Here is a 23,226-nt window from a genome sequence, read left to right on the forward strand (position 1 = left end):
GTTTATCGTTTATATCTCAGAAAATTAAAAACCCACTTAATATGACCAAAAGACAGCTCTACATGTGTGAAAAAAATGATAAAAATTTCATGTGGGTACAGCGTTGCTTGACCGCACAATTAACAGTTAAAATAGCACAGTGCCGAATAGCAGAAAAATGGACTGGTCGTGATGGGGTAAAATCTTCCAGAACTCAAGTGGATAGAGGGCACAGCTGTATGATTTTTCATTTGGTTTAACCACTTTACAACCGCGCTATAGCCGAATGACACAGCTGATCACATGACTAGGTAACAGGCCAATCACAGCAGCCTTTTTCCACGTGATCAACAGTTTCCAATGACACAGCTGATCACAAAGTAAATACAGTTGCCGGTTATTGGGCGCACTTTCCTCACACTGTCACAGCGTGAGGAAAGTACTGCCGATAACCGGCAAATGTCACAGACGACATTTGCACTGATCATCCAGGCACAGAGGTTCAAAATGCAAAACAATAATAAATGCAAATTCTGCTTTTTGCTAAATGGGTGTATTTATTTAATTATTTATTTTTGCAATCAGCTGAATTTCCCTTCAAATCTCTAAGGGGATTCGTTGGTGAGATTTCCAAACCAGAATATATACGTGCCCACCCTGTCCCTTTCCTCCCATTTCCTTTCTCTTGAAGGAGACTTCAAATCCAAAGTAATTTAATGTCACCATTTCAAATGAAATGATCAAGGCACAGGCATTTGTAAGTACTTGTTCAAGTTATGTAGGTTAAAGCAGAACTCCAGTTAGATTTTTTTTTTTAACCATGCAGTGTGGCTGTGCTCCCACTGCATGGATTGGCTGCTCGTTTTTTCTAGGGGTGAGGACTAAGCTCATACTCACTTGACCCGCTGTTCCTACGTGCTCCACCACGGTCCAGCGGTGGACTGTTCCTGTCTGTGGAGCGTCCATTGAGTATACCGACATCAGGAACAGTCCATTTACCGGACCGTGGGGGGGCAGGAGCCAAAAGGACTTGTCTTGTGCAGGGAGGATCGGTGGATCAGGTGATTATATCTGCAGTGTCCTCTCCCCTAGAACAAAATGAGCATTAGACCCGTGCAGTGCTGGCACAGCCCCACTGCATGGGCCAAAAAAACATTTCCTCTGGATTTCTGGTTTAAGTAAAGTAAAATGAGTCTTAAATAAAAGATGAAAATAAAATCTGTGTTTTTCAAATGATTGCCATTGTTCTTAAAAATTATATATGCACATTATATCATTTTCAATGGTTGTATTATATGACAATACAAACTTTCTTATCTTTACAGCTGGTAGAACCACAACAAGTGAGGAGCTGGAGGATATGCTGGAGAGTGGAAACCCCGCCATCTTCTCATCAGGGGTATGGTATAGTGCTAACACTAATGGTGATGTACAGGGTGGTGGTAGCTTGGCATGCAAAGAGTGAGGAAAGATGTTAAAACTTAAAGAAACAGACCTGTATGTAGCATGATACGCCCAAGCAGGTCTATGTTGGGTATAAAAAGTCTCCTCCATAGAGCAGTAGGAGTTCTCCTTTTTGTGCTTTGTGAGTTAGTCTTCATGATTGAACAGTGGAGGAGGACATAGAACAACTCCCACTGACTCCCAGCGATGATAAAGCAGAGCAGGAACAGACAACATATTCTGCTTGCTGGATTTAGAAGATTTGCATATTAGCCACCGCTGAAGCTTCAGAAACTGAGACATAATAATGAATAGGATTAGAGATGACCGGATTACTTATGTCGAGTGAGTGCCACAGTGTGAATTCTGGGAAAGGCCAAGATTCTGGGGAAATACTTTATATTAAAGGAACTCAGTATTGAGAGACATGAGTCTACCATTGCTGAAAATGCAAGTTAACTGGCTGTCACTATCAGAACTCATGATCTGCATACTTGTTAAGGTCAGTGATTCAGAAAGTATTAAATCCATTGGATCAGTCATGGCAGCCAATTAGTATTATATAAAAGAGAGATCAGCAGTAGCAACCTTGATCATTATCTTCACATATTAAAATGTGTATTAAGGGAAACATGTCAGCTGCCATAGTAGGAGAGGTCAGCAGTGACAGTCAGCATACTCCCTCTGTACTGGTTTTCTTTAAAGCCAAAGTTTATTTTCTTTGAAGCTACAGCATCATACATTTACATCATGTGTCCTGGTATATAGCCCATTATCTGCAGGCAGTTGCAGCAGCTAAAATTCTTCAGTTTGCTGCCTCCTTCAAAACCACTGAACAGCCTGTCTTCCGGGACTGTGAGAGTCAACAATTGCCACTGCTACTAAGCGCATTTGTCCCGCTCACCTGCCCGCTTCTGTCCAATCATATTGCTCGTGTCACTATTCTCCCACAATGCACCACTTTCTGTGGACGGAGGAAGAGCAGTTCAATGACAAGATCTCCACCGCCTATTCGTAGAATGTGATGTATAGTTTTATCACAGTATAAGTATGAAAATTCTGGTGCCTGGTGTTGGACTTTACTATGTAGCAAAGAGCAATGAAATGCCCAAATTAGATTTCATCTCCCAGCATTTTAAAGTATTAACTGCAGTGGCAATCTGCATCTTGTCAGTTATAGACAAAGAAAATATTTAGTTTCTGGTTACTGTGTGCATTGTGGGTTTTACATAATTGGAAACTGTTGATAATCTGCTCTTTTCAATAGAAGAGAGTTCATCAGTAAGGTAAAAGGATGAGTAAGAAGCTTGTGTGCTCTAACAGTCTCTTGCACCATGTCTACAGTCTCTGACCACCTCTTGTATTGTGTCCATAGTCTCTGACCATCTCCTGTATCATGGCCATAATCTCTAACAATCTCCTGTATCATGGCCGTAATCTTTAACAATCTCCTGTATCATGGCTTTAATCTCTAACAATCTCTTGTATCATGGCCGTAATCTTTAACAATCTCCTGTATCATGGCCGCAATCTTTAACATTCTCCTGTATCATGGCCGCAATCTTTAACATTCTCTTGTATCATGGCCGTAATCTCTAACAATCTCTTGTATCATGGCCGTAAATTCTAACCATCTCTTCTATCCATAATCTCTGACAGTATCCTGTTGTGCGTCTGCTGTCTCTGAGACTGAGTATTCACTTAATGTGCAGCCCTTTGGTGATGTTGATGGGCTGCACTTGAGGCCTTCATATCAAGAAAGTTGGCCATGAAGCTATACCAAATACCCTATTTGCACTCAATTAATCTAGTTTCCGGATTTCTTGCAGATCATCATGGACTCGAACATTACTAAACAAGCTCTGAATGAAATTGAGACTCGACACAGTGAGATTATTAAATTGGAGAACAGCATCCGGGAACTCCATGACATGTTCATGGATATGGCGATGCTTGTGGAGAGCCAGGTACGTTCGTGGTCACTCTTTGCTTCCATCGGGGTAAATGTACTTCTGTATATTACTGGTATGATAATTAAATTCCTTGTTTTTACTTTTACTGTAAAATAGTAGGATTAATAATTAATTTACTGCTTTTACACTTAAAAATGGAGGTGCTCTGGTCAACACTGTACTTGGGCAATGGGTTTCTCACCCCCACTCCTGTCTTTACTTCCCATGCTGCATATGGGATGAGCGCTCAGCTGGTAAGTACTAACTGCTTACCTGTTGTGATGTGTTCTGTTGATGTTTACCATACTTTGTGATCACGTGACTTTCAGTACACTGTCTTTCTCACATTCAACTCTATCCTTCAGCTCTAATCCAGCTTATTTTTTGCGCAGTTTTTCAAAATCTTAAATATAAGAAAACAAGTGTACCGCTATTCAAGCTCTAGAGATATGAAGCAAATACCAAAAAGGTGCAAAATCAGTGCAAACCTCCAATAATGAAAACATATAAACGTAAAGTAAAAAACCACATCAATGCTTTTAAATAATATATGGTGTAAGTTCATATAAAAGTCCACCATGTTCATATGTGAAACACTGTGCTGTGACACTAGGATCTTTCACTGTGCTCTTGATTTCATTTCCACATCACCACAGTGAACAGTATAAAGGCCTACCAGAAAGCCAGAACGCCCTGCATTAGAGTGGCCAGGACATGCTTGATGTCATAAAATACTCCATAGCTTGTTTTTTTTAACTCCTGATGACGTCAGTTGTGATGGAACATGTAGGGTGGAGTGGTACGCCATGATGTCATCATGTAAATCGGAAGTGCATCACCGTGTCCCTAAGGTATGATTTTCTGTAAAGTGCTGCTACTGTGGTTTTATCTGAGTGTTTATAATTCATTTTTTAATAAAATATACCTGCAGATTTACACTATTGGGTGCCCTTTCTTTTCTATTTAATGTCATATACTTACCAAGCTGGATGTGACCTGTCGCAGATTTAAAAGGATAAAAGCTGTGGAGTCTTTTATGACATAAAGTGTTTGTTGACCACTCTAATGTAGGGGGTCGTGGCATTCTGTTAAGCCTTTATACTGTTCACTATGGAGGTGAAATGCAGAGCACAGTGGATGAATCTGGTGTCAGTGTTTCACATTTCAACGTGGTAGACTTTTACAAAATATACACACATGTTATTTAAACACATTGATATGGATATTCTCTGTATGTTTATCTATTTAAATTATTGGAGGTTTGCACTAATTTTGCACCTTTTTGGGTTTTACTTTCATATCTCTAAAATTTGATTAGCACTACACTTTTTTATTCAGTGTTTTAATATGGGATGTCACATATTGTGTTAGCAGATTTTCAATATTGTCATACTTTTTGTTGGTCACCATAAGCACGGTTTCATTTAATATGTATTATCAGTTTGATTGTCAAGAAAGATCATACCTTGCTGACTGCTCAAAATATGCAGAAAAAAGGACTGATGAATGATCAGAAACCCTATAAGACTTAAATGACCACTGCTGGACACATTTTTAGGCCAATACAGTTTGGTCCATATGTATTTGGACACAGGCACAATTTTAGTTTTCTTCCAGATATTTAGCAAAACATATTCAAGCTCTAGTTATATAATGGATATGGGCTGAAAGTGCACACTTTCAGGTTTAATTTGAGGGTATGTACATCCAAACTGGAGGAAGGGTTTAGGAATTACAGAGCTATCCCCCCTTTTTCAAAGGACCAAAAGTAATTGGATAAATGAATATAATCATAAATAAAATGTTCATTTGTAATATTTTCTTGAGAATCCTTTATTGGCAATGATTGCCTGAAGTCTGGAACCCATGGACATTACCAAAGACTTGGTTTCCTCCTTTGTGATGCTTTGTCAGGCCCCTACTGCAGCGGTCTTCAGTTGCTCTTTGTTTGTGGGTCTTTCTGCCTTTAGTTTTGCCTTCAGCAAGTGATATGCATGCTCAATTGGGTTGAGATCAGGTAATTGACTTGGCCATTGCAGAATATTCCACTTTTTTTCCTTCAAAAGCTCCTGGGTTGCTTTTGCAGTGTGTATTGGATCATTGTCCATCTGTACTGTGAAGCGCCATCCAATCAACTTTGCTGAATCTGGGCTGACAGTATATCTCTGTACACTGCAAAATTCATCCGGCTGCTTCTGTCTTCTGTCACATCATCAATAAACACCAATGACCCAGTGCCACTGGAAGCCATGCATGCCCATGTCATCACACTGCCTCCACCATGTTTTACAGATGACATTGTGTGCTTTGGATCATGAGCTGTTCCAAGCCTTCTCCACACTTTTTTATTCCTGTCATTCTGGTACATATTAATCTTAGTTTCATCCGTCTAAAGAATGCTTTGCCAGAACTGGTCTGGCCTTTTTAGATGTTTTTTAGAAAAGCCTAATCTGGCTTTTCTATTCTTCAGGCTTATGAATGGTTTGCGCCTTGTGGTGAACCCTCTGTATTTGCTCTTGTGAAGTCTTCTCTTGATTGTAGACTGTGACAGTGATTCGTCCACCTCCTGGAGAGTGTCCTTAACTTGTCTGGATGCTGTGAATGGGTTTTTATTTACCATAGAGAGGATCCTGTGATCATCCACCACTTGTCTTCCGTGGCCGTCCATGCCTTTTTATATTGCTGAGCTCACCAGTGCGTTCTTCTTTCCTCAGAATGTACCAAACTGATTATTTGGCCACTCCTAATGTTGCTGCTATCTCTCTGATGGATTTGTTTAGTTTTTGAAGCCTTACAATGGCCTGTTTCACTTGCATGGACGGCTCCTTTGAACATATGATGTAGGTTCACAGCAATAGATTCCAAATGCAAATACCAAACTTAGAATCAACTCCAGACCTTTTACCTGCTAAATTGACAAAGAAATAACGAAGGAGTAGCCCACACCTGGCCATGAAACAGCTTTTGATTCAATTGTCCAATTACTTTTGGTCCTTTGAAAAAGGGGGGGTGGCTGCTCTTAAGAGCTGTAATTCCTAAACCCTTCCTCCAATTTGGATGTACATACCCTCAAATTAAACCTGAGAGTGTGCACTTTCAGTCCATATCCATTACATAACTATAGCTTGAATATGTTTTGGTAAATATCTGAAAAACCTAAAATTGTGCCTGTGTCCCAACATATATATGGACCTATATATATACCTATAAATATGTATATTTGCTTACCTTTGCCATGAAGCCAGCTGCTCTGGGTCAGCTGGAGGCAAAAGAATGGAACTGAATTACAGATGATAGTTTCTTCTGTAAGATTTCTTTACTGAGGTACCCGTGCTGGAGTATGTTCCCAACACTTATTTAAAACTAAAGAAACTGCTTGGTTGAGTGGTGAAACATTTTCGCATTTCATAAAAAGTTTTTATATTTGAATAACCACTGCTAGCTCAAATAAGAATAATTTTTTTTTCAAGTGCAGATTAAATTTGATTAATTGCTTTGCAGCACCACATACATTAGACAGCCTTTCTCAACATTTTCAACAGAGAGGAACCCTTGAAATACCTCTCTGGTCTCAGGGAACCCCTGCAAACAATTACTATATCTACAACTAATGATACATTAGTGTGATGGTCGGTGGGAAGAACGTTCCTTACACTTGTGGTCATTGGGAAGAATTACCCTCTTATAGATGGCTAAAAAGATCAATGTGTCAGTGGGAACTTATCCAAGAGGCAGAAATTGCTCAAGGAACCCCTAGCAACCTCTGAAGGAACCCAGGTTGAGCAACCCTGCATTAGCATGTCAGGCTTTCTGGATTCTTTTCTGATAAGTCCTTTTCAGTATTCTAAATGCCATGATACCAGTTAAAGTCTCTTATGTGCTTATTCAATAATAGTGCAAGCAAAGCCAAAAATAAAATTGATAGTATTGATCTCATGATAAGGTTTTAAAGGTAACAGTCAAATTCCGATAATCTAGATAGAATAAAGCTGACTAATATGCTACACCCTGATTATCCAGTCTTATTTAGGTCAACAATTACGTAGTTTAAGGGCCTCACTGACTGGATGCAAACTGAATGGATTTTTTAGGCACACCCCGCAATATAATTAGATTTTAATCTGTGTGGTCATTTTAAGTCTAAACTGCATGGATTATTTTAATCTTTCTTGTGAGAACTGAGCCTGTTATTGGGAGTCCATTCATTTTCAAAACCTTGAAATCACTGTGCTGCTAATAAGATGGTTGTCAACAAGTTGTATAATCTCTGAGTAGCAAGAAAGCGCTGTTTGCCCAAGTCTCCTCTATAAAGTCTTCAAGACTACCCTTGTAGTGCTATTCAGCACCTGCAGAAGCAACCATAATCTTCATGAGATAGCTATGTGTTCCTGCTGAGTTGCGGCTGTGTTCTCTTCTCTAGCTGAGTTGCGGCTGTGTTCTCTTCTCTAGCTGAGTTGTGGCTGTGTTCTCTTCTCTAGCTGAGTTGCAGCTGTGTTTTCTCTAGCTGAGTTGCAGCTGTGTTTTCTCTAGCTGAGTTGCGGCTGTGTTCTCTTTTCTAGCTGAGTGTGGCTGTGTTCTCTTCTCTAGCTGAGTGTGGCTGTGTTCTCTTCTCTAGCTGAGTGTGGCTGTGTTCTCTTCTCTAGCTGAATTGTGGCTGTGTTCTCTTCTCTAGCTGAGTTGCGGTTGTGTTCTCTTCTCTAGCTGAGTTGCGGCTGTGTTCTCTACTCTAGCTGAGTTGTGGCTGTGTTCTCTTCTCTAGCTGAGTTGTGGCTGTGTTCTCTTCTCTAGCTGAGTTGCGGCTGTGTTTTCTCTAGCTGAGTTGCGGCTGTGTTCTCTTCTCTAGCTGAGTTGCGGCTGTGTTCTCTTCTCTAGCTGAGTTGTGGCTGTGTTCTCTTCTCTAGCTGAGTTGCGGCTGTGTTCTCTTCTCTAGCTGAGTTGTGGCTGTGTTCTCTTCTCTAGCTGAGTTGCGGTTGTGTTCTCTTCTCTAGCTGAGTTGTGGCTGTGTTCTCTTCTCTAGCTGAGTTGTGGCTGTGTTCTCTTCTCTAGCTGAGTTGCGGCTGTGTTTTCTCTAGCTGAGTTGTGACTGTGTTCTTTTCTCTAGTTGAGTTGCGGCTGTGTTCTCTTCTCTAGCTGAGTTGCGGCTGTGTTCTCTTCTCTAGCTGAGTTGCGGCTGTGTTCTCTTCTCTAGCTGAGTTGCGGCTGTGTTCTCTTCTCTAGCTGAGTTGCGGCTGTGTTCTCTTCTCTAGCTGAGTTGCGACTGTGTTCTCTTCTCTAGCTGAGTTGCGGCTGTGTTCTCTTCTCTAGCTGAGTTGCGGCTGTGTTCTCTTCTCTAGCTGAGTTGCGGCTGTGTTCTCTTCTCTAGCTGAGTTGCGGTTGTGTTTTCTTCTCTAGCTGAGTTGCGGTTGTGTTTTCTTCTCTAGCTGAGTTGCGGTTGTGTTTTCTTCTCTAGCTGAGTTGCGGTTGTGTTCTCTTCTCTAGCTGAGTTGCGGTTGTGTTCTCTTCTCTAGCTGAGTTGCGGCTGTGTTCTCTTCTCTAGCTGAGTTGCGGCTGTGTTCTCTTCTCTAGCTGAGTTGCGGTTGTGTTCTCTTCTCTAGCTGAGTTGCGACTGTGTTCTCTTCTCTAGCTGAGTTGCGGCTGTGTTCAGTTCTCTAGCTGACTTGTCTAGTGGTCATCCTGTCTTCTGGTGCATACTGTTGAAATGATTCATAGAACTCCCCAATTTGTTTGTTCTTTTGCAGGTTAAAGCTGATCGGAACAGCAAGTGGGGCTGAAAGTCACCCACAGAAGACCAGGTAACATGCTAAGGATTGCAATTAAACAACAATGATATTAAGTATCTTTCTTTTTCTGGCCCTCTTCTGTTATCCCTCACTTGTTCTTCCTGTCTCTATACTGCGCTGTTCTACTCCTGTCTATGAATCACTCTGAACTCGTCTGCTTTGTAACTTCTTATCCTATCTTCCATCTCTTCTGTCTCATTCATCTCTTGTCGCTCCGCTGTCCAATTTCTACTTCACTTGGTATTCTTGGTTCTTTCTACTCTTTTCTTCCACTCTCTTTGTAAACCATTTCTTCTATCCATTCCACAATACATTTATGCACTTACCAATGCTGCATGTTTACTGTGCGCCATGTATGCGCTTGTGTTCACTTGCATGTGTCTTTTATCTCGTATGTCGCTTTTTGTATTTCTCCAACTTCTCTTCTCTGTGTTACTTTCTCTTGATGTCTTCCGAATATCTCTGGCTCCTTCTTTTCGGCCTCTTCTGTTTTTCCCCTCCCCCCTCCTATTTCTGCACACCATCAGGGAGAGATGATTGATCGCATAGAGTATAATGTGGAACATGCTGTGGATTATGTGGAAAGAGCTGTCTCCGACACCAAAAAGGCTGTCAAGTACCAGAGTAAAGCCCGGAGGGTGAGTAGCCAGTACTACACATATATGAACCTGTTCAAAAATGATGTGCAAAAATCAGTTATTACCTTCCATTACATTATACATATTACAGTGTACTGTATAGAGTACATTTCCACCATTCACTTCAGTCCCCGCTCAAATGGAGCTCAGTATCCTAAAGTCCAACTAAAGGCTCCTTGTACGACAGTCTAACAAGTATCAAATCCTGTTACCATGTGATACATAAACCTCCATCCTTCACCTTCGCTGACAGAGCCAAATCTTTCATTTGTGTCTCACATGCTCCACATCCCAGACACTGCAGCTGACAGGGATATAGTAATAGAGACAATACGGTCAATCTAGAAAGTAATGGGCAGGAGTAGGCATGCCCAAGTGCTGACAAGCTCAGACTTAAAGCATTACCTTGTTACACAGGTCTTTTGACAGTTCTTTTCTATTCTCCATGACTCAGTATCTAGCCTGCTCAGTGCATCCATGTAGGAGCTAACATACTCATAGACTATTTATACATAGACACTAATTGCAATTTAAAAGGTCACAGATGTGGAAGATTAACCTTTAATTGTCATTTTAACCTGTGTGTGTCACCTTGTGTGTCTGTACCAAGGCCAAACATTCCAGGGTATGTAAACTTTTGATCCGGGCCATTTGGGTGATTTCTGTTATTATTTAAAAAGGAGCCAAACAACTATGTGATAATAAATAGCTTCATACAATCACTATTTTTAAATAAAAGACAATTTTTTGGCTTGAGCAATCATATTTTTCAATATCAATGCCAAAATTTCATGATTTCAGTATGCAAACTTTTGAGAGAGAGAGAGAGAGAGAGAGTGTGTGTGTGTGTGTCTCTTTTCACAGTCCCCTTAGCATTCTTTAGTAGTTGACCCCAGTGCAGGTGCAGCCCTACTGAAAGGGAGGAGTTTTTAGTCACCTTTAAGGGCCAGTTCATACCACATGCAGTCCAGTGCATTTTTTTTCTACATCAGAGATGCATGAATAGTAGGTTATATGGTTTTCAATGGCATAGTTCACACCAGTGCAGTCAGTTCCAGTGTTTTCAAGTTCCATGGAAAAAGAGTAGAACATGCTGCAATTTCTCTGCATTGAACTGTATTGGAATGCGGTAAAAGCACACCAGAACACACATGTCCTTATTTAAGGTGAAGTAAAAAAAAGGTGAAAATGCAGCAGAATGCATCACAAACGCACATGCAGAAGTGCATTTAACTGCATTTCTATGATGTGAACCTTCACTTACTGTTGACGGACTCGCTACCTCTGCTGGAAGTCTTTCAGTAAAAAATACTCTCTAAGGTCATCTGTGAGCTTTCCTCTTGCAAGTTTGAGGTCGTGTCCATGTGTTCTTAATCTTTGCCTCATACAAAAAATGCTGCCCTCCATAACCTAATTCACAGTCTAGAGTGTATTTAAAGATTTCAGTTATCCCCTCATCCCCCCTTCCCTCATGTTTTTGAAGACACCAGCAAGAAGCAAGAAAAACATGAAAAAGATCTACACAGCTACTAATCGTTTTGTTTTTTTTCAATGTTTTTGGAATGACAGAGAAAACTGGAGAACACCCACACAAACAAGGGATTAACAGAGATTTTATGAAGGCCCTGCTAGTTTAGCAATGCAGAATACTAGGAATTCATCAATACCAACAATTGTGTCATCGCAGTACAGTAGTCAGGCACAGTTGTATCCAGCTGCCACTAAACTGAGATCATACCATGTCCAGTTGCTTCATTTGCATCTTAATAACAACACCCTTTAGTGTCTTGAAATATTTGACCAAAACGTTGCCTGAATGTGTGGACACTAGTTGAATTTTATGGTGCTGCAGTACAGTATATGGTACCTCCTGTCTACAGCCATTGTGCTCACTTTGATATGTTTGTTTTGTAGTTGTCCACATAGTGTCCTGTGTGGCATGCTGCACTGTGTAGGAATGCAGCCTGTTTCATTTTTTCTATCGTCTGCTGAGGGACACAGCTTGAGGATAATTAAGCAATCTAGGGTTATACAGCAACCTACAGGAGGCTATGCACATAGAAAACGTAATCTTTTTGACATGAACTGTAAATTCTTTTCTGCTTCTGGTAGATGTAGACCACACACTGGAAATCCGTAGGAGTCTCTCCTGATAGCCCAACAAACTCAGGTTTCCCCAGTTCATTAAGTATTCTCTCTTCAGTGGTCCTCTGTCGATAGTGACAACCCATCTAGTCTAGTTTGACAGGTTTCTGCTTCATATCAGACCAGTCCAACTGGGGATTCCTTACATAATTATCAGGACCCAAACTATGGCAGTTTTTCAACTGCCTGTCACCGTTTCTGGAGACTAGTTTTTGGAGTATAGGGGGCTATGCTGTGTTAACGATTCTTTCCTTTAATGTACCTTGTGGATACCTTATGTGTGGTTGGATGCAGCAGCAACATTTTTCCGGGGCACTGAGAAGGGGAATGGAGATTTTTCTTTTCTGCTGTGTACATCTCTTTTAATATATTACAGATATATTATATACAGATATTACAGATGAGCAAGCTGGGCATTGCTTCATGGGACTACCCTCCATTTTATTGGATCTGGGCAGTGTACTTGTTTTTTGACTCTGGCGATTGGGTACTGTTATGTCCGAACTGCCTTTTAAACTTCCCGCCTTTGTGTAGTGCACGCACACAGTGGCTGCATCCTTCCCACAATTTGCAATGCTGTAAAGACTCACTGAGGCAGTTCACGTTTCTAACAGCCTTCTACGCACCTTGCACAGGTTTTTGGCACATGGACACACCTCTACTCTTCCTAGATTCTGCCAATAGTGATAAGTGGTCACAGAGCCATTGCTGCTGAATTATCCCCTGGTACACCACTCAGATTCGTGACTGTTCTAGGGAGATTTTTGGCCATAATCAACATGACTAGCACAAAACAAAAAGGCATTGCCCTGCAGCTGTGGGCAAATCCTCAAATCAGGACCTAATTTGCAAAGTTGAATTTGGCACACGAAAATATTGTGCCTTCAGCACATCTTAAAAATTCCTGGAGGAACAGCCTGCATCAGCTGCCATTTCTGATTCCCCCCCCTTCCTTTTTTCCTGTAGTTATTACTTCAGGTCTTATTCCCCCTCCTTGAGTTCTGGTATTATCCAAGGTTTACAAAATAGTTTTGCCTCTATTCCCCACCTCAATTTTTCACATTGCTTCTTCAGCTTCAGATTTATATCCAGCCATTCAGGGATTGTTGACCTGAGTGGTTATTGTTCTCATTCCTCCAGCCAAAAGATTTCAAGGTTTTTTTCAAACGTTTACGATTCCAAAAGCCAAATGAGGCATTCGTCTCACTTTGGATTTAAAGCCAATTGTAAAATACCATTGTACATCCTCAATGAATTAAATTTATTTGGTCAATTATTGCCTGGGGATCGAGCATGAACTTTGAGCAGTCATTTCTGATTCCGTCACATCACTTGAACTGCTTGGGCCTTCTGGATAACTTTCAGACCAAGGTCTTTCTGCCCCAGGAGAAGTTTATGAAACTGCAGAATCATGGCAACTTTAATCACAAGCCTTACCTGCAGAGTTGCATGCGGATTCAGGGGTTTATGGTTTCCACCTCCAAAGCAGTCCCATATGCTCAATTTCACTCCAGAAGATTGTCACAACAGCTTTCATTTTTGTGGATTTGGGCAACTTTCAGGACCATATCTTTGTTCAGGGATATCTGTTGTTACTTTAATGGACCTTCCTTTTGGCCAGTCATCCAGTCAGGATTAAATCAGACATTGCCACTGCTGTGGCATACATCAGTAATCAGGGACACCAGAAGTGTTGTGGGATCGACAGAGGTAGAGTGTATTCTGTCCAAGATAGAGTTTCATATTTTGGCGATCTTTGCAGTGCACATTCCCAGAGTGAAAAACTGATGGGTGGATTTCTTAGCAGATAGTGTCTCCATCAGGTGATACTGCCGAACATATGTCTGCATTGGAAAATTATGTATATGGATCTGCTAGCTTCTCCGGTCAACATGAAACTGAACAGATTTGTCAACAGCAGATGGCAGAAGGTGCCCTGGTCTACTTTGAAGGATTGAAGCAGAGGGCATTTCAGTCATTCTCAAAACTCTAGATTGGCCTTAGAGAATGTGGTACGCCAACCTCGTTTATCCACCTGCTGGCAATCCATGGCCTTTACCATACCAGCAAGATCTATTCGCTTAAGGACTGATCTTCCACCCTGCTTCTTAGTCACTAGCTTTGATCGCCTGACTGTTTCAAGAGACCAGGGCATACCTCATTCAGAGCTCATAAGTCTTCTTGCTGTAATATTTATTTTCACTGGTGTGAATCTCTGGATGTTTTCCCACATGCCTTTTCAGTGGCTGTGTCATTTCTTTCCTCCATCTGGGAGTAGAACATCATTTGTCCCTTAGCACCATAAATGGTCAGGTGACTGCATTGTCTGTTATTTTCCAACCTTATCTTGCTTATCTTGCATTCACTGATTTTGTAGTTTTAGACACATTGCTCCCCCTGCTGGGCTTCCACTCCAACTGTGGTATTTAAATCTAGTATTGTCAATGCTACAAATATCTCCTTTTGAACCTGTTTGTGACATTTCCTGAATGATACTACCCCCCAAGGAAGCCTTTATTGTGGCCTTCACTTCATTCACAAGGGCTACAGAGTTATCAGCATTGTCCAGTAAGGAGACCCATTTGAGACCAGGGACCCATAAGGGCTGTTTTGATACCAGAGACCTTCTTTTTACCCAAATGGTCCTTGTTTTGCATCCTAATAGGAATATTGTGTTACACTCTTTGTTTCTAGCACCAATTCACCACAAGGAGATCTCTCTCCATTGCCTAGATGTGGTGAGGGCCATCAGAGTTTACCTTTTCATCACTGCCTATTTTAGACAAATTCATTGTTTGTTATTCTAGAATGTCTTAAAAAAAGGTTCTCCTGCTTTTAGATCCACTATTTCTAAGTGGATTCAACAGGTTATTGTGCAGGCATTTTAGCTGTAAGATAAAGTACCCTCTTTTCCTTTAAAAGCCTACTCCACTTGGGTAATGAGTGCTTCTTGAACTTTTTGTCATTAAGCCTCTGTATCTCAGATCTGTAGGGCTGCAACTATGTCTTCTGTTTTCTAAGTCCTATAAGGTCAATGTGTGTGCCTTGGCAAACGCTAATTTTAGCTAAAGGGTTCTACAAGGTGCTGTTTAATGAGAAAATAGGTAAAAATAGAATATTCTATTGTTTTCATTTTGGACTGCTTGCTACAGTTAAGCATGTGTGAGGTAGGAGGGGTGTCCCTCAATGGACTCTCAAGTAAAGAATTTTATGGTGAGTACAAAAATCCTATTTTTAACGTACATTGAGTTGCGTTACAGCCCATCCATTTTGAATAGTCTGCCTAACACATCATAGCAGAACATCCACCATTTACTGCATTCGCAGTTGTAATTCTTACCTTTACAAAATGTTTGTATCACTTGCTGCCCCAACCAAACAGGAATGTTACAGTTAGCTCCTCCAAAAAAACAATGTTTATACTACACTTTGAAAATACATCAGATCCCAATGGGGAAAAATATCATGCTGGATATCTATACTGATATGGACTAGGTAATGTGTTAGGAACGTAAGGATTCCCCATCGTTTGTTGGAAATGAAAATTATCAACCTACAGAGGACTGAATTCAAAGACACCCCGAAAATCAAAGTGAAAAAATGATGCAGCAGGCTAGTCCATTTTTCTGAAATTTCATTACAGCAACTCAGTTTGTATGGCCCCCACCTGCTTGTATGCATGCCTAACAACGCCAAGGCATGCTCCAAATAAGACAACGGATGGTGTCCTGGGGTGTTTCCTCCCAGATCTGGATCAGGGCATCACTGAGCTCTTGGACAGTCTGAGGTGCAACCTGGCGGCGTGGATGGACCGAAACATAATATCCTAGAGGTATTCTATTGGATTTAGGTCAGGTGAGCGTGGGGGCCATTCAATGGTATCAATTCCTTCATCCTCCAGGAACTGCCTGCATATCTTGCCACATTAGGCCAGGCATTGTCATGCACCTGGAGGAACCCAGGACCCACTGCACCAGTGTAGGTTCTGACAATGGGTCCAAGGATTTCATCCCAATACCTAATGGCAGTCAGGGTTCCATTGTCTAGCCTGTAGAGGCTGTGCGTCCCTCCATGGATATGCCTCCCCAGATCATCACTGACCCACCACCAAAACGGTCATGCTGAACGATGTTACAGACACCATAACGTTCTCCACAGCTTCTCCAGACCCTTTCACGTCTGTCACGTGCTTAGAGTGAATCTGCTCTCATATGTGAAAAGCACAGGGTACCAGTGGCCAACCTGCTAATTCTGATGTTCAATGGCAAATGCCAATCGAGCTCTATGGTGCCGGGCAGTGATTACAGAGCTTTCTAGAGGATGTCGAGCTCTCACCCTCATGAAGTCTGTTTGTGATTGTTTGGTCAGAGACATTCACACCAGTGGCCTTCTGGAGCTCATTTTATAGGGCTCTGGCAGTGCTCATCCTGTTCCTCCTTACACAAAGGAGGTCCTCCCAATGGGTTAAGGACCTTCTACGACCCTGCCCAGGTCTCCTAGAGTAAGTTCCTGTCTCCTGGAATCTCCTACATGCTCTTGAGACTGTGCTGGGAGACACGGCAAACCTTCTGGCAATCGCACGGATTTATGTGCCATCATGGAGGAGTTGGACTGCCTGTGCAACCTCTGTAGGGTCCAGGTATCGCCTCATGCTACCAGTAGACACAGACCCTAGCTAAATGCAAAACTAGTTAAAAACAGTCAGAAAAAATGAGTAGCGAAAACAATTGCAGTGGCAACCACCTGTAAAACCATTCCTGTTTTGGGTGTCATCTAGTGCACCTGTTGTTAATTTCATTAACACTAAAGCAGCTAAAACTGATTAACAACCCCCTCTGCTACTTAACTGACCAGATCAATATCCCAGGAGTTTAATTGACTTGATGCTATACTCTGAATAAAAAGTGATTCTTTAATTTTCTTTGAGCAGTGTAGTTAGAGCAAGGACCTCCAAACAATGTCTTTCGGACCAAAACTGGCCTGCTGCAAGATTTTATCTGGCTCATAACAACCTGGCTGGCTAGCACTAGATGTGCTGGTCTGTGTATTGTAAATATTAAACTGGTACATATACTGTCAGCCAGCCAGCTGTGACCCTCCTCCAGGATCCCATTATAAGCCCTAGGCATTTAAAGGAGGAGCTGACTTCCTCCATCTAGACCTGCTCCACCTCTCAGATTCCACCCTGCTTAGACTCATCTGGGCACACGTGGATGTAAGGTGGGACTTTGCTGGGCACTCCTGAATGTAAGGGGCGACACTGCTTACTCTCCTGGATGTAAAGGTGGATTCTGCTGAGCACTCCTGGATGTAAGGAGGGACTTTGCTGGACACTCCTGGATATATTCTAAAGTAAACAAGAGCTCCAGCAGCTAAGTACAGCATTTCCCATCAAGATGTCACGGGGCTGATGCTACCAAATTAATGAGTCTGTGGGGTGTGCTGAATTGTATTTTATCCTCAGCAGACACACCCTTATTGACAATTATTCTGGGTCAATTTATATTTCCATTGAAAAGATTTCACAATCTGATAGCCAGCCAAATATTTTGCAGATTGAAATTAAAATTTGTTAGATACAAAAAATGATGTAGACTTGATGTATGTTTCTCTTAGGAGATCAAATACATCTTGTTAGCCTTCTGGACCTGGTAAAATAGCCATGTTTGGTGGCTAATTGATGGGTAACTTCTCAAACTGCTTTTAATAAAGCTACCTCTATTACAGTGGGAGTTCTGGAATATGCATTAGTGTTGAGAGTTCGAATTATATGAAAGTTCACTTTTTAGGCTAAAAAAAAAAACCCCAGGCTCACAAATGTGGTTTTTTGAGCTACAAACAAGTTTATTTTGTGACAGGGGCTCACCGGAAGTTTGCATATCCAGCTAATGAAGTTTTAGAATGTCCTACATTTCAGACCAGTTGGAACTGTTCTGTGATTGTGTCCAATGTGTCACCCTCTTGAATGCCTAGCACAGATATAAGATTTAAATCTGACCATTTTTTATACCGACGTGCAAATTCTTAAGAAAATTATGTTGGCACGGTGTTCAACACCCCTCCCCCTTGTCTCCACATAGTTTGGGGTTCCTCAGACCTCACTGTCTTCACAAGCCTCACTTACCCAAGCTCTGCAGCTATACTAACATAAATGTGGTCACTTGCATGGTAATCATCTTATCTGGGGTGAATCAGATGCATTTACAATCTTCTATTCACCAGATCAGTGCTCAGGGATCTCCTCATGCTGGATATCGGGCAGTGCCACACAGTGCCAAATTATCTATGCTCTAGAAGTATAAAATAATTGAACAAACCATTCCAGCCCATCCAATCTTTTATGATATAGCTGGTATTGTCCAATTGTATTTATTTATGATATACACATGAGTAATTATTGCACAATTTGCCATATGATTTAATAATAACTTTTTTTGTATGGCCCGTTCAAGAGCAATGTTTTCTACTATCCGATGCTCCCTGAGATGAACTCCTGGTAACTGCAAAGCCTTTCACACTAGTTTTTATAGCCCTGTATGCATTTACTTCCATTGGTGCATATCAAACAGAACAGTGTTCACTGGCAAATTAGTAATTAAGGCCCCACATTCAGCCACACCACGTGTCAGATGACACTAAGACCACAGTGCTGAATATGGCTACAAATGCTCTAATTGATCAATTAATTCATTTTAACTAGTGCACGTGCCTAGTAGCATGTATTACCTTCCTGTGGTGTCAAAATGCTCTGTAAACAGAGTCCTGGAAATAACAATTTGCTTTGTTATTTTGAGTATTACATTGTGTCCAAATAAATGAAATGTATACCCCCTCCAACAACAGGGAAACAGTGGACATGGAGCTGGCTGATCCCCTGCATGAACAGTCTTTTATTATGTGATCTGCCAACACAGTTGTCTGGGAGCATACCACCAGAATATGCGCCCTATAACAGTCTGCATCTCCTAATCTATCAATCATTCATCATTGGCTTTTTAATTTCTAGAAAACAACATGCTCACTGTCTATAGAAAATAATTGCAATTTATATTATATATCAATACAAAAATTGAAATTAGGAATAGTTCTGTTTTAGGAAAATTTGCTGATCATTTTTCTCTTTCCTTCTGCAGAAGAAGATCATGATCATAATCTGCTGTGTGGTGCTTGGTATTGTCATCGCTTCAACGTTCGGTGGGATTTTTGGATAGAAGGTGTGACAGCAGCCACAGTTTGCATGTTCAGGACATAGCAGGAAATATGCGGAAAACCGTGCAAGCCGCACCTGATGGTGGGGGACTGACAGCGAAAATACGCTTCCTGAGAGGAGAGCCCCTCTGCATGACTACCCTGTGTATAACCCAGCGCACATGCCCAGGGAGAGACTATTTGGTGCGGGAGGGGGAGGAAGGGGTAGAAACAAAGCCAGACCTCCGTCTTGGAATCGGATGCAAAACGATGCCCCTTTATTCTTCCCTTCAGAAAGACAGACCTCCAGCGATGGATCCAGCTTGGTGCTTTATAGGGATCAGTATAGGGTTAGATTTCCTGCGCTGCCTTTATATTCTGTCCCCTTGCCCACCAGATGCCTTTTAGGTTTGAAGCAGGATCTGTCTCTTCCATATCCAACTAGACACCAGTGTTGGGCCAAAGTGCCAAGCGTAGCCAACTCTCACTTCTTTGATGTAACCCCCACAGCCCTCCCCCTCTGAATAAACAACAACTTGGGACAGCGCGCTGGGACAGACCATGTTGGCCTCCCCTTTGCATGACAGGGGTTCAGTGTTTGGTTAAACATTTTAAGGTTGGATTCTGTTTTGTGTGATCCTTGCCCTTTACCAACTCCTCTCCAGGAGAGGGGCACACCTTCCCCTTTTTTGTATTATGTGCATACATTCTCTTTTGTAATTGTGTGAGCAAGGTGTCCACTTGTGTGTATGTCTCTCTCAAGACCAATTATGCAGACAAATAAAAGTGTGAGGAGACTCCTGTGTACTGGAAGCTGTGGAGATGTCACAGTAGGGCAGGACAGCACCATCATTCCAGCTGATGATGGTAGACCAAGCCCTGATGTGCCTTACGGCTTGTACCAGTCAGGAGTTAACCCCTTTTAGAGCTGCAAAGATCTCTAGATTTTCCCAGCTCCGAAGGGATTAATCACCAGCATGCTTTGTGAGGAGAGATTTTATATTTGGTGTTATATCTTCCTGGTGTATTTTGTCTGCAGCCCTTGTATGGCATTTAATAAATGATGTGAGTTTGGGAACAGTAAAATGTCAGGTTTTGCATTTTGTTGCAGTTGTCTAGAAATGATCATAACAAAAAGCTTTTTTGTTGGAATAAAGGATTTCATTTATCCTGGAAAGCATAGTAATATATAATAAAACTGTCATACCTGCCACTGCTTTTTGAAACCTTCAAATGCGAACTCTAGGTAGGCAGTTAAATATATATATATTTATGTAAACTAACCTACAAAAAGATTCTGTCCAGCCAGACTTGTGATGCACCTATCCGCCAATGGACAGTATAGCAAGGTGAATAATAGTAAGTTCACATCTCACTGTTACATTAAAAGTTAACCTATGCTTTGCTCGTACTAGGCCCCTTAACAGGTTGACATTATACGAGGCACCATAAGCAGCCTCTTCTTGTCTCCCCATGCTTCCCTTCCATCTCAATCCACCACCAAAGTGCCATGAAATTCCTGTGAAAGTTTAAACTCTCTGAAAATCAAAACGTACAGTGTTCTCTCTGCCCCATGTAACTGTGATCAGGTCTGCTAATTGCTTGCTCTGTAAACACTCCCATACCTGGAACTACTAAGTTTTCCTTAGGGTTAGAGTAGTAGAGCATGGAGAAGGTGATAAAAACAGCTTGTGGTACTAAAGGCAAAATCAAAAATGGCAGTCTGCTACTAGCAGTTACAAAGCAGTCTTTGTTTTTCTTGAATCTCCCTGTAATTTTTTTTTAATCTGTTTACTCTGCCAGAAAGTCTTGAAGGTTTCTACAGAGTATACCACCATTGGGCAAGGCACTACCAGCCATTGTCCATAAAATGTAATGCAGTGCAAAGGGGACATTTAGCCCCTTCTCAGTCATACCAGCTACATTCCACATCCCTGTGCAAATACTGCTGTTTGTTCCGTATGTGCGTGTATATATACATACACAGTATCTCACAGAAGTGAGTACACCCCTCCCATTTTTGTAAATATTTTATATCTTTTCATGTGACAACACTGAAGAAATTACACTTTTCTGCAATTTAAAGTAGTGAGTGTATATCTTGTATAACAGTATACATTTGCTGTCCCCTCATAACTCAACATTAAGGACATGGATTACTGAAACCATGTGCTGTTGTCTGATTAGACCAAGATAAACTTATTTGGTTCAGATGGTGTCAAGCGTGTGTGGCGGCAACCAGGTGAGGAGTACAAAGACAAGTGTGTCTTGCCTACAGTCAAGCATGGTGGTGGGAGTGTCATGGTCTGCGGCTGCATGAGTGCTGCTGGCACTGGGGAGCTACAGTTCATTGAGGGAACCATGAATGCCGACATGTACCGTGACATACTGAAGGAGAGCATGATCCCCTCCCTTCAGAGACTAGGCCGCAGGGCAGTATTCCAACATGATAACAACCCCAAACACACCTCCAAGACGACCATTGCCTTGCTAAAGAAGCTGAGGGTAAAGGTGATGGACTGGCCAAGCATGTCTCCAGACCTAAACCCTATTGAGCATCTGTGGGGCATCCTCAAACGGAAGGTGGAGGAGTGCAAGGTCTCTAACATCCACCAGCTTTGTCATGGAGAGTGGAAGAGGACTCCAGTGGCAACCAGTGAAGCTCTGGTGAACTCCATGCCCATGAGGGTTAAGGCAGTGCTGGAAAATAATGGTGGCCACACAAAATACTGACACTTTGGGCCCAATTTGGACATTTTCATTTAGGGGTGTACTCACTTTTGTTGCCAGCGGTTTAGACATTAATGGCTGTGTTGAGTTATTTTGAGGGGACAGCAGATTTACACTGTTATACAAGCTGTACACTCACTACTTTACATTGTAACAAAGTGTCATTTCTTCAGTGTTGTTACATGAAGATAGAATAAAATATTTACAAAAATGTGAGAGGTGAGATACTGTATATTTTTGTTCTGTGCTAAATGCCGCTACCAGTGCCATGGGAAACAAGTGAATACTGATCACGTTCTAACTTGCACACTGGCCTGATGACACACAAACAGGTACATGGCCAATACATCAACACCAGGACCAGAAGTTCCAAACATGAGGTCTCTGCTTCTTGCATTTAAAAAAAAAAAAAAAAAAAAAAAAAGAGATGTTAGGAAAATGCATAAAACAAGGATGGCCTTGACGGTATGGCATTCAAGTGAAAAAGCAGCAATGGAGATCAAAGCAGGTATAGGAAAGGAATGCAATCACTAAACATTATGTATATATGCATTGAATCATATATATCCTTTGCAGAGAGAGCCATGGGGCACATATCTGTGGTATGCAGCACCTACTGAGATAAGCTGAGCTCATCCTACACAGATATTTTCTACACCAGTTTGGGAGCATCCTTGTGACACCCCATGGCCAAATACAGCACTACAAGCAGGATTCTTAAAGCAGTATTAAACCCAAAACCAAAAAATGTAATATATTGCAGCTTATCAATCAATAGATGGAGTGGCTGCATCAGTTTTATATCCTTTGACTTTTCCCCTCTGCTTCCACCTGGTGATATGGCCAGTCACACCTCCCATATTTGTGAGACAGTACTCTGGCTGAAAGAGCACAGGTGGCACAGGCGGCAGAGCCACCAGCAGCATTGTCATTCTAGGGGAAAGGTAGTGTTAAATGTATTAGCAGATTTAAATGCACTAATTAAAACTCCAGATCACACTTTATTATCAGTTATAGCAAACATTTTTTTTTATTTTTGGGATAGAAATGTTTACTTTTGAGTTTAATACTTCTTTAAAGCTGACCAGACAAATATCTGCTACATTAGAAATGAGAGGTGTAGGCAAAAATAAAATAACAGATAATCAAAAAACTAAATTGAGTTGAAATACATAAATGGTCTTAACTGCAGCCAACAAACTGCCTGTTAGCTAGTTTTCTAATATAGAAAGTATAGACAGGTCTGATCCTTTTCTGTGCTGCAGTCAAAGCGAGGCACCTTGGTCAGAGCTGCAATAGAAAAGGCAGCTACTAATGAAGTTTGGAGTTATATCAGTGTCCTGACCACGGCTTGTCTTTGGAATCAGCTTT

At 41.5% G+C, this 23,226-nt stretch overlaps 1 protein-coding gene across 3 annotated transcripts in view; it reads left to right on the plus strand.

Annotated features, from left to right (window-relative positions):
- Positions 1-20,211, plus strand: part of STX1A (syntaxin 1A) — a 206,861-nt gene extending 186,650 nt beyond the window's left edge. Inside the window, exons 7-11 of one of the 3 annotated variants that reach the window (XM_089657314.1) lie at positions 1,305-1,378; positions 3,252-3,389; positions 3,536-3,628; positions 9,113-9,166; positions 9,682-9,792. In XM_089657314.1, coding sequence (XP_089513440.1) covers positions 1,305-1,378; positions 3,252-3,389; positions 3,536-3,628; positions 9,113-9,145 — 338 coding nt within the window. In that variant the 3' untranslated portion in view covers positions 9,146-9,166; positions 9,682-9,792. Of the gene's footprint in view, positions 1-1,304; positions 1,379-3,251; positions 3,390-3,535; positions 3,629-9,112; positions 9,167-9,681; positions 9,793-19,070 lie in introns of those variants that run through there. The other 2 variants (XM_089657322.1, XM_089657306.1) reach the window with 2 other exon arrangements.
- Positions 20,212-23,226: the final 3,015 nt, after the last annotated feature.

Source organism: Staurois parvus, unplaced genomic scaffold, assembly GCF_062004578.1.
Source record: "Staurois parvus isolate SC_StPar_1 unplaced genomic scaffold, SC_StPar_1.0 ptg000029l, whole genome shotgun sequence".
NCBI lineage: Eukaryota > Metazoa > Chordata > Amphibia > Anura > Ranidae > Staurois > Staurois parvus.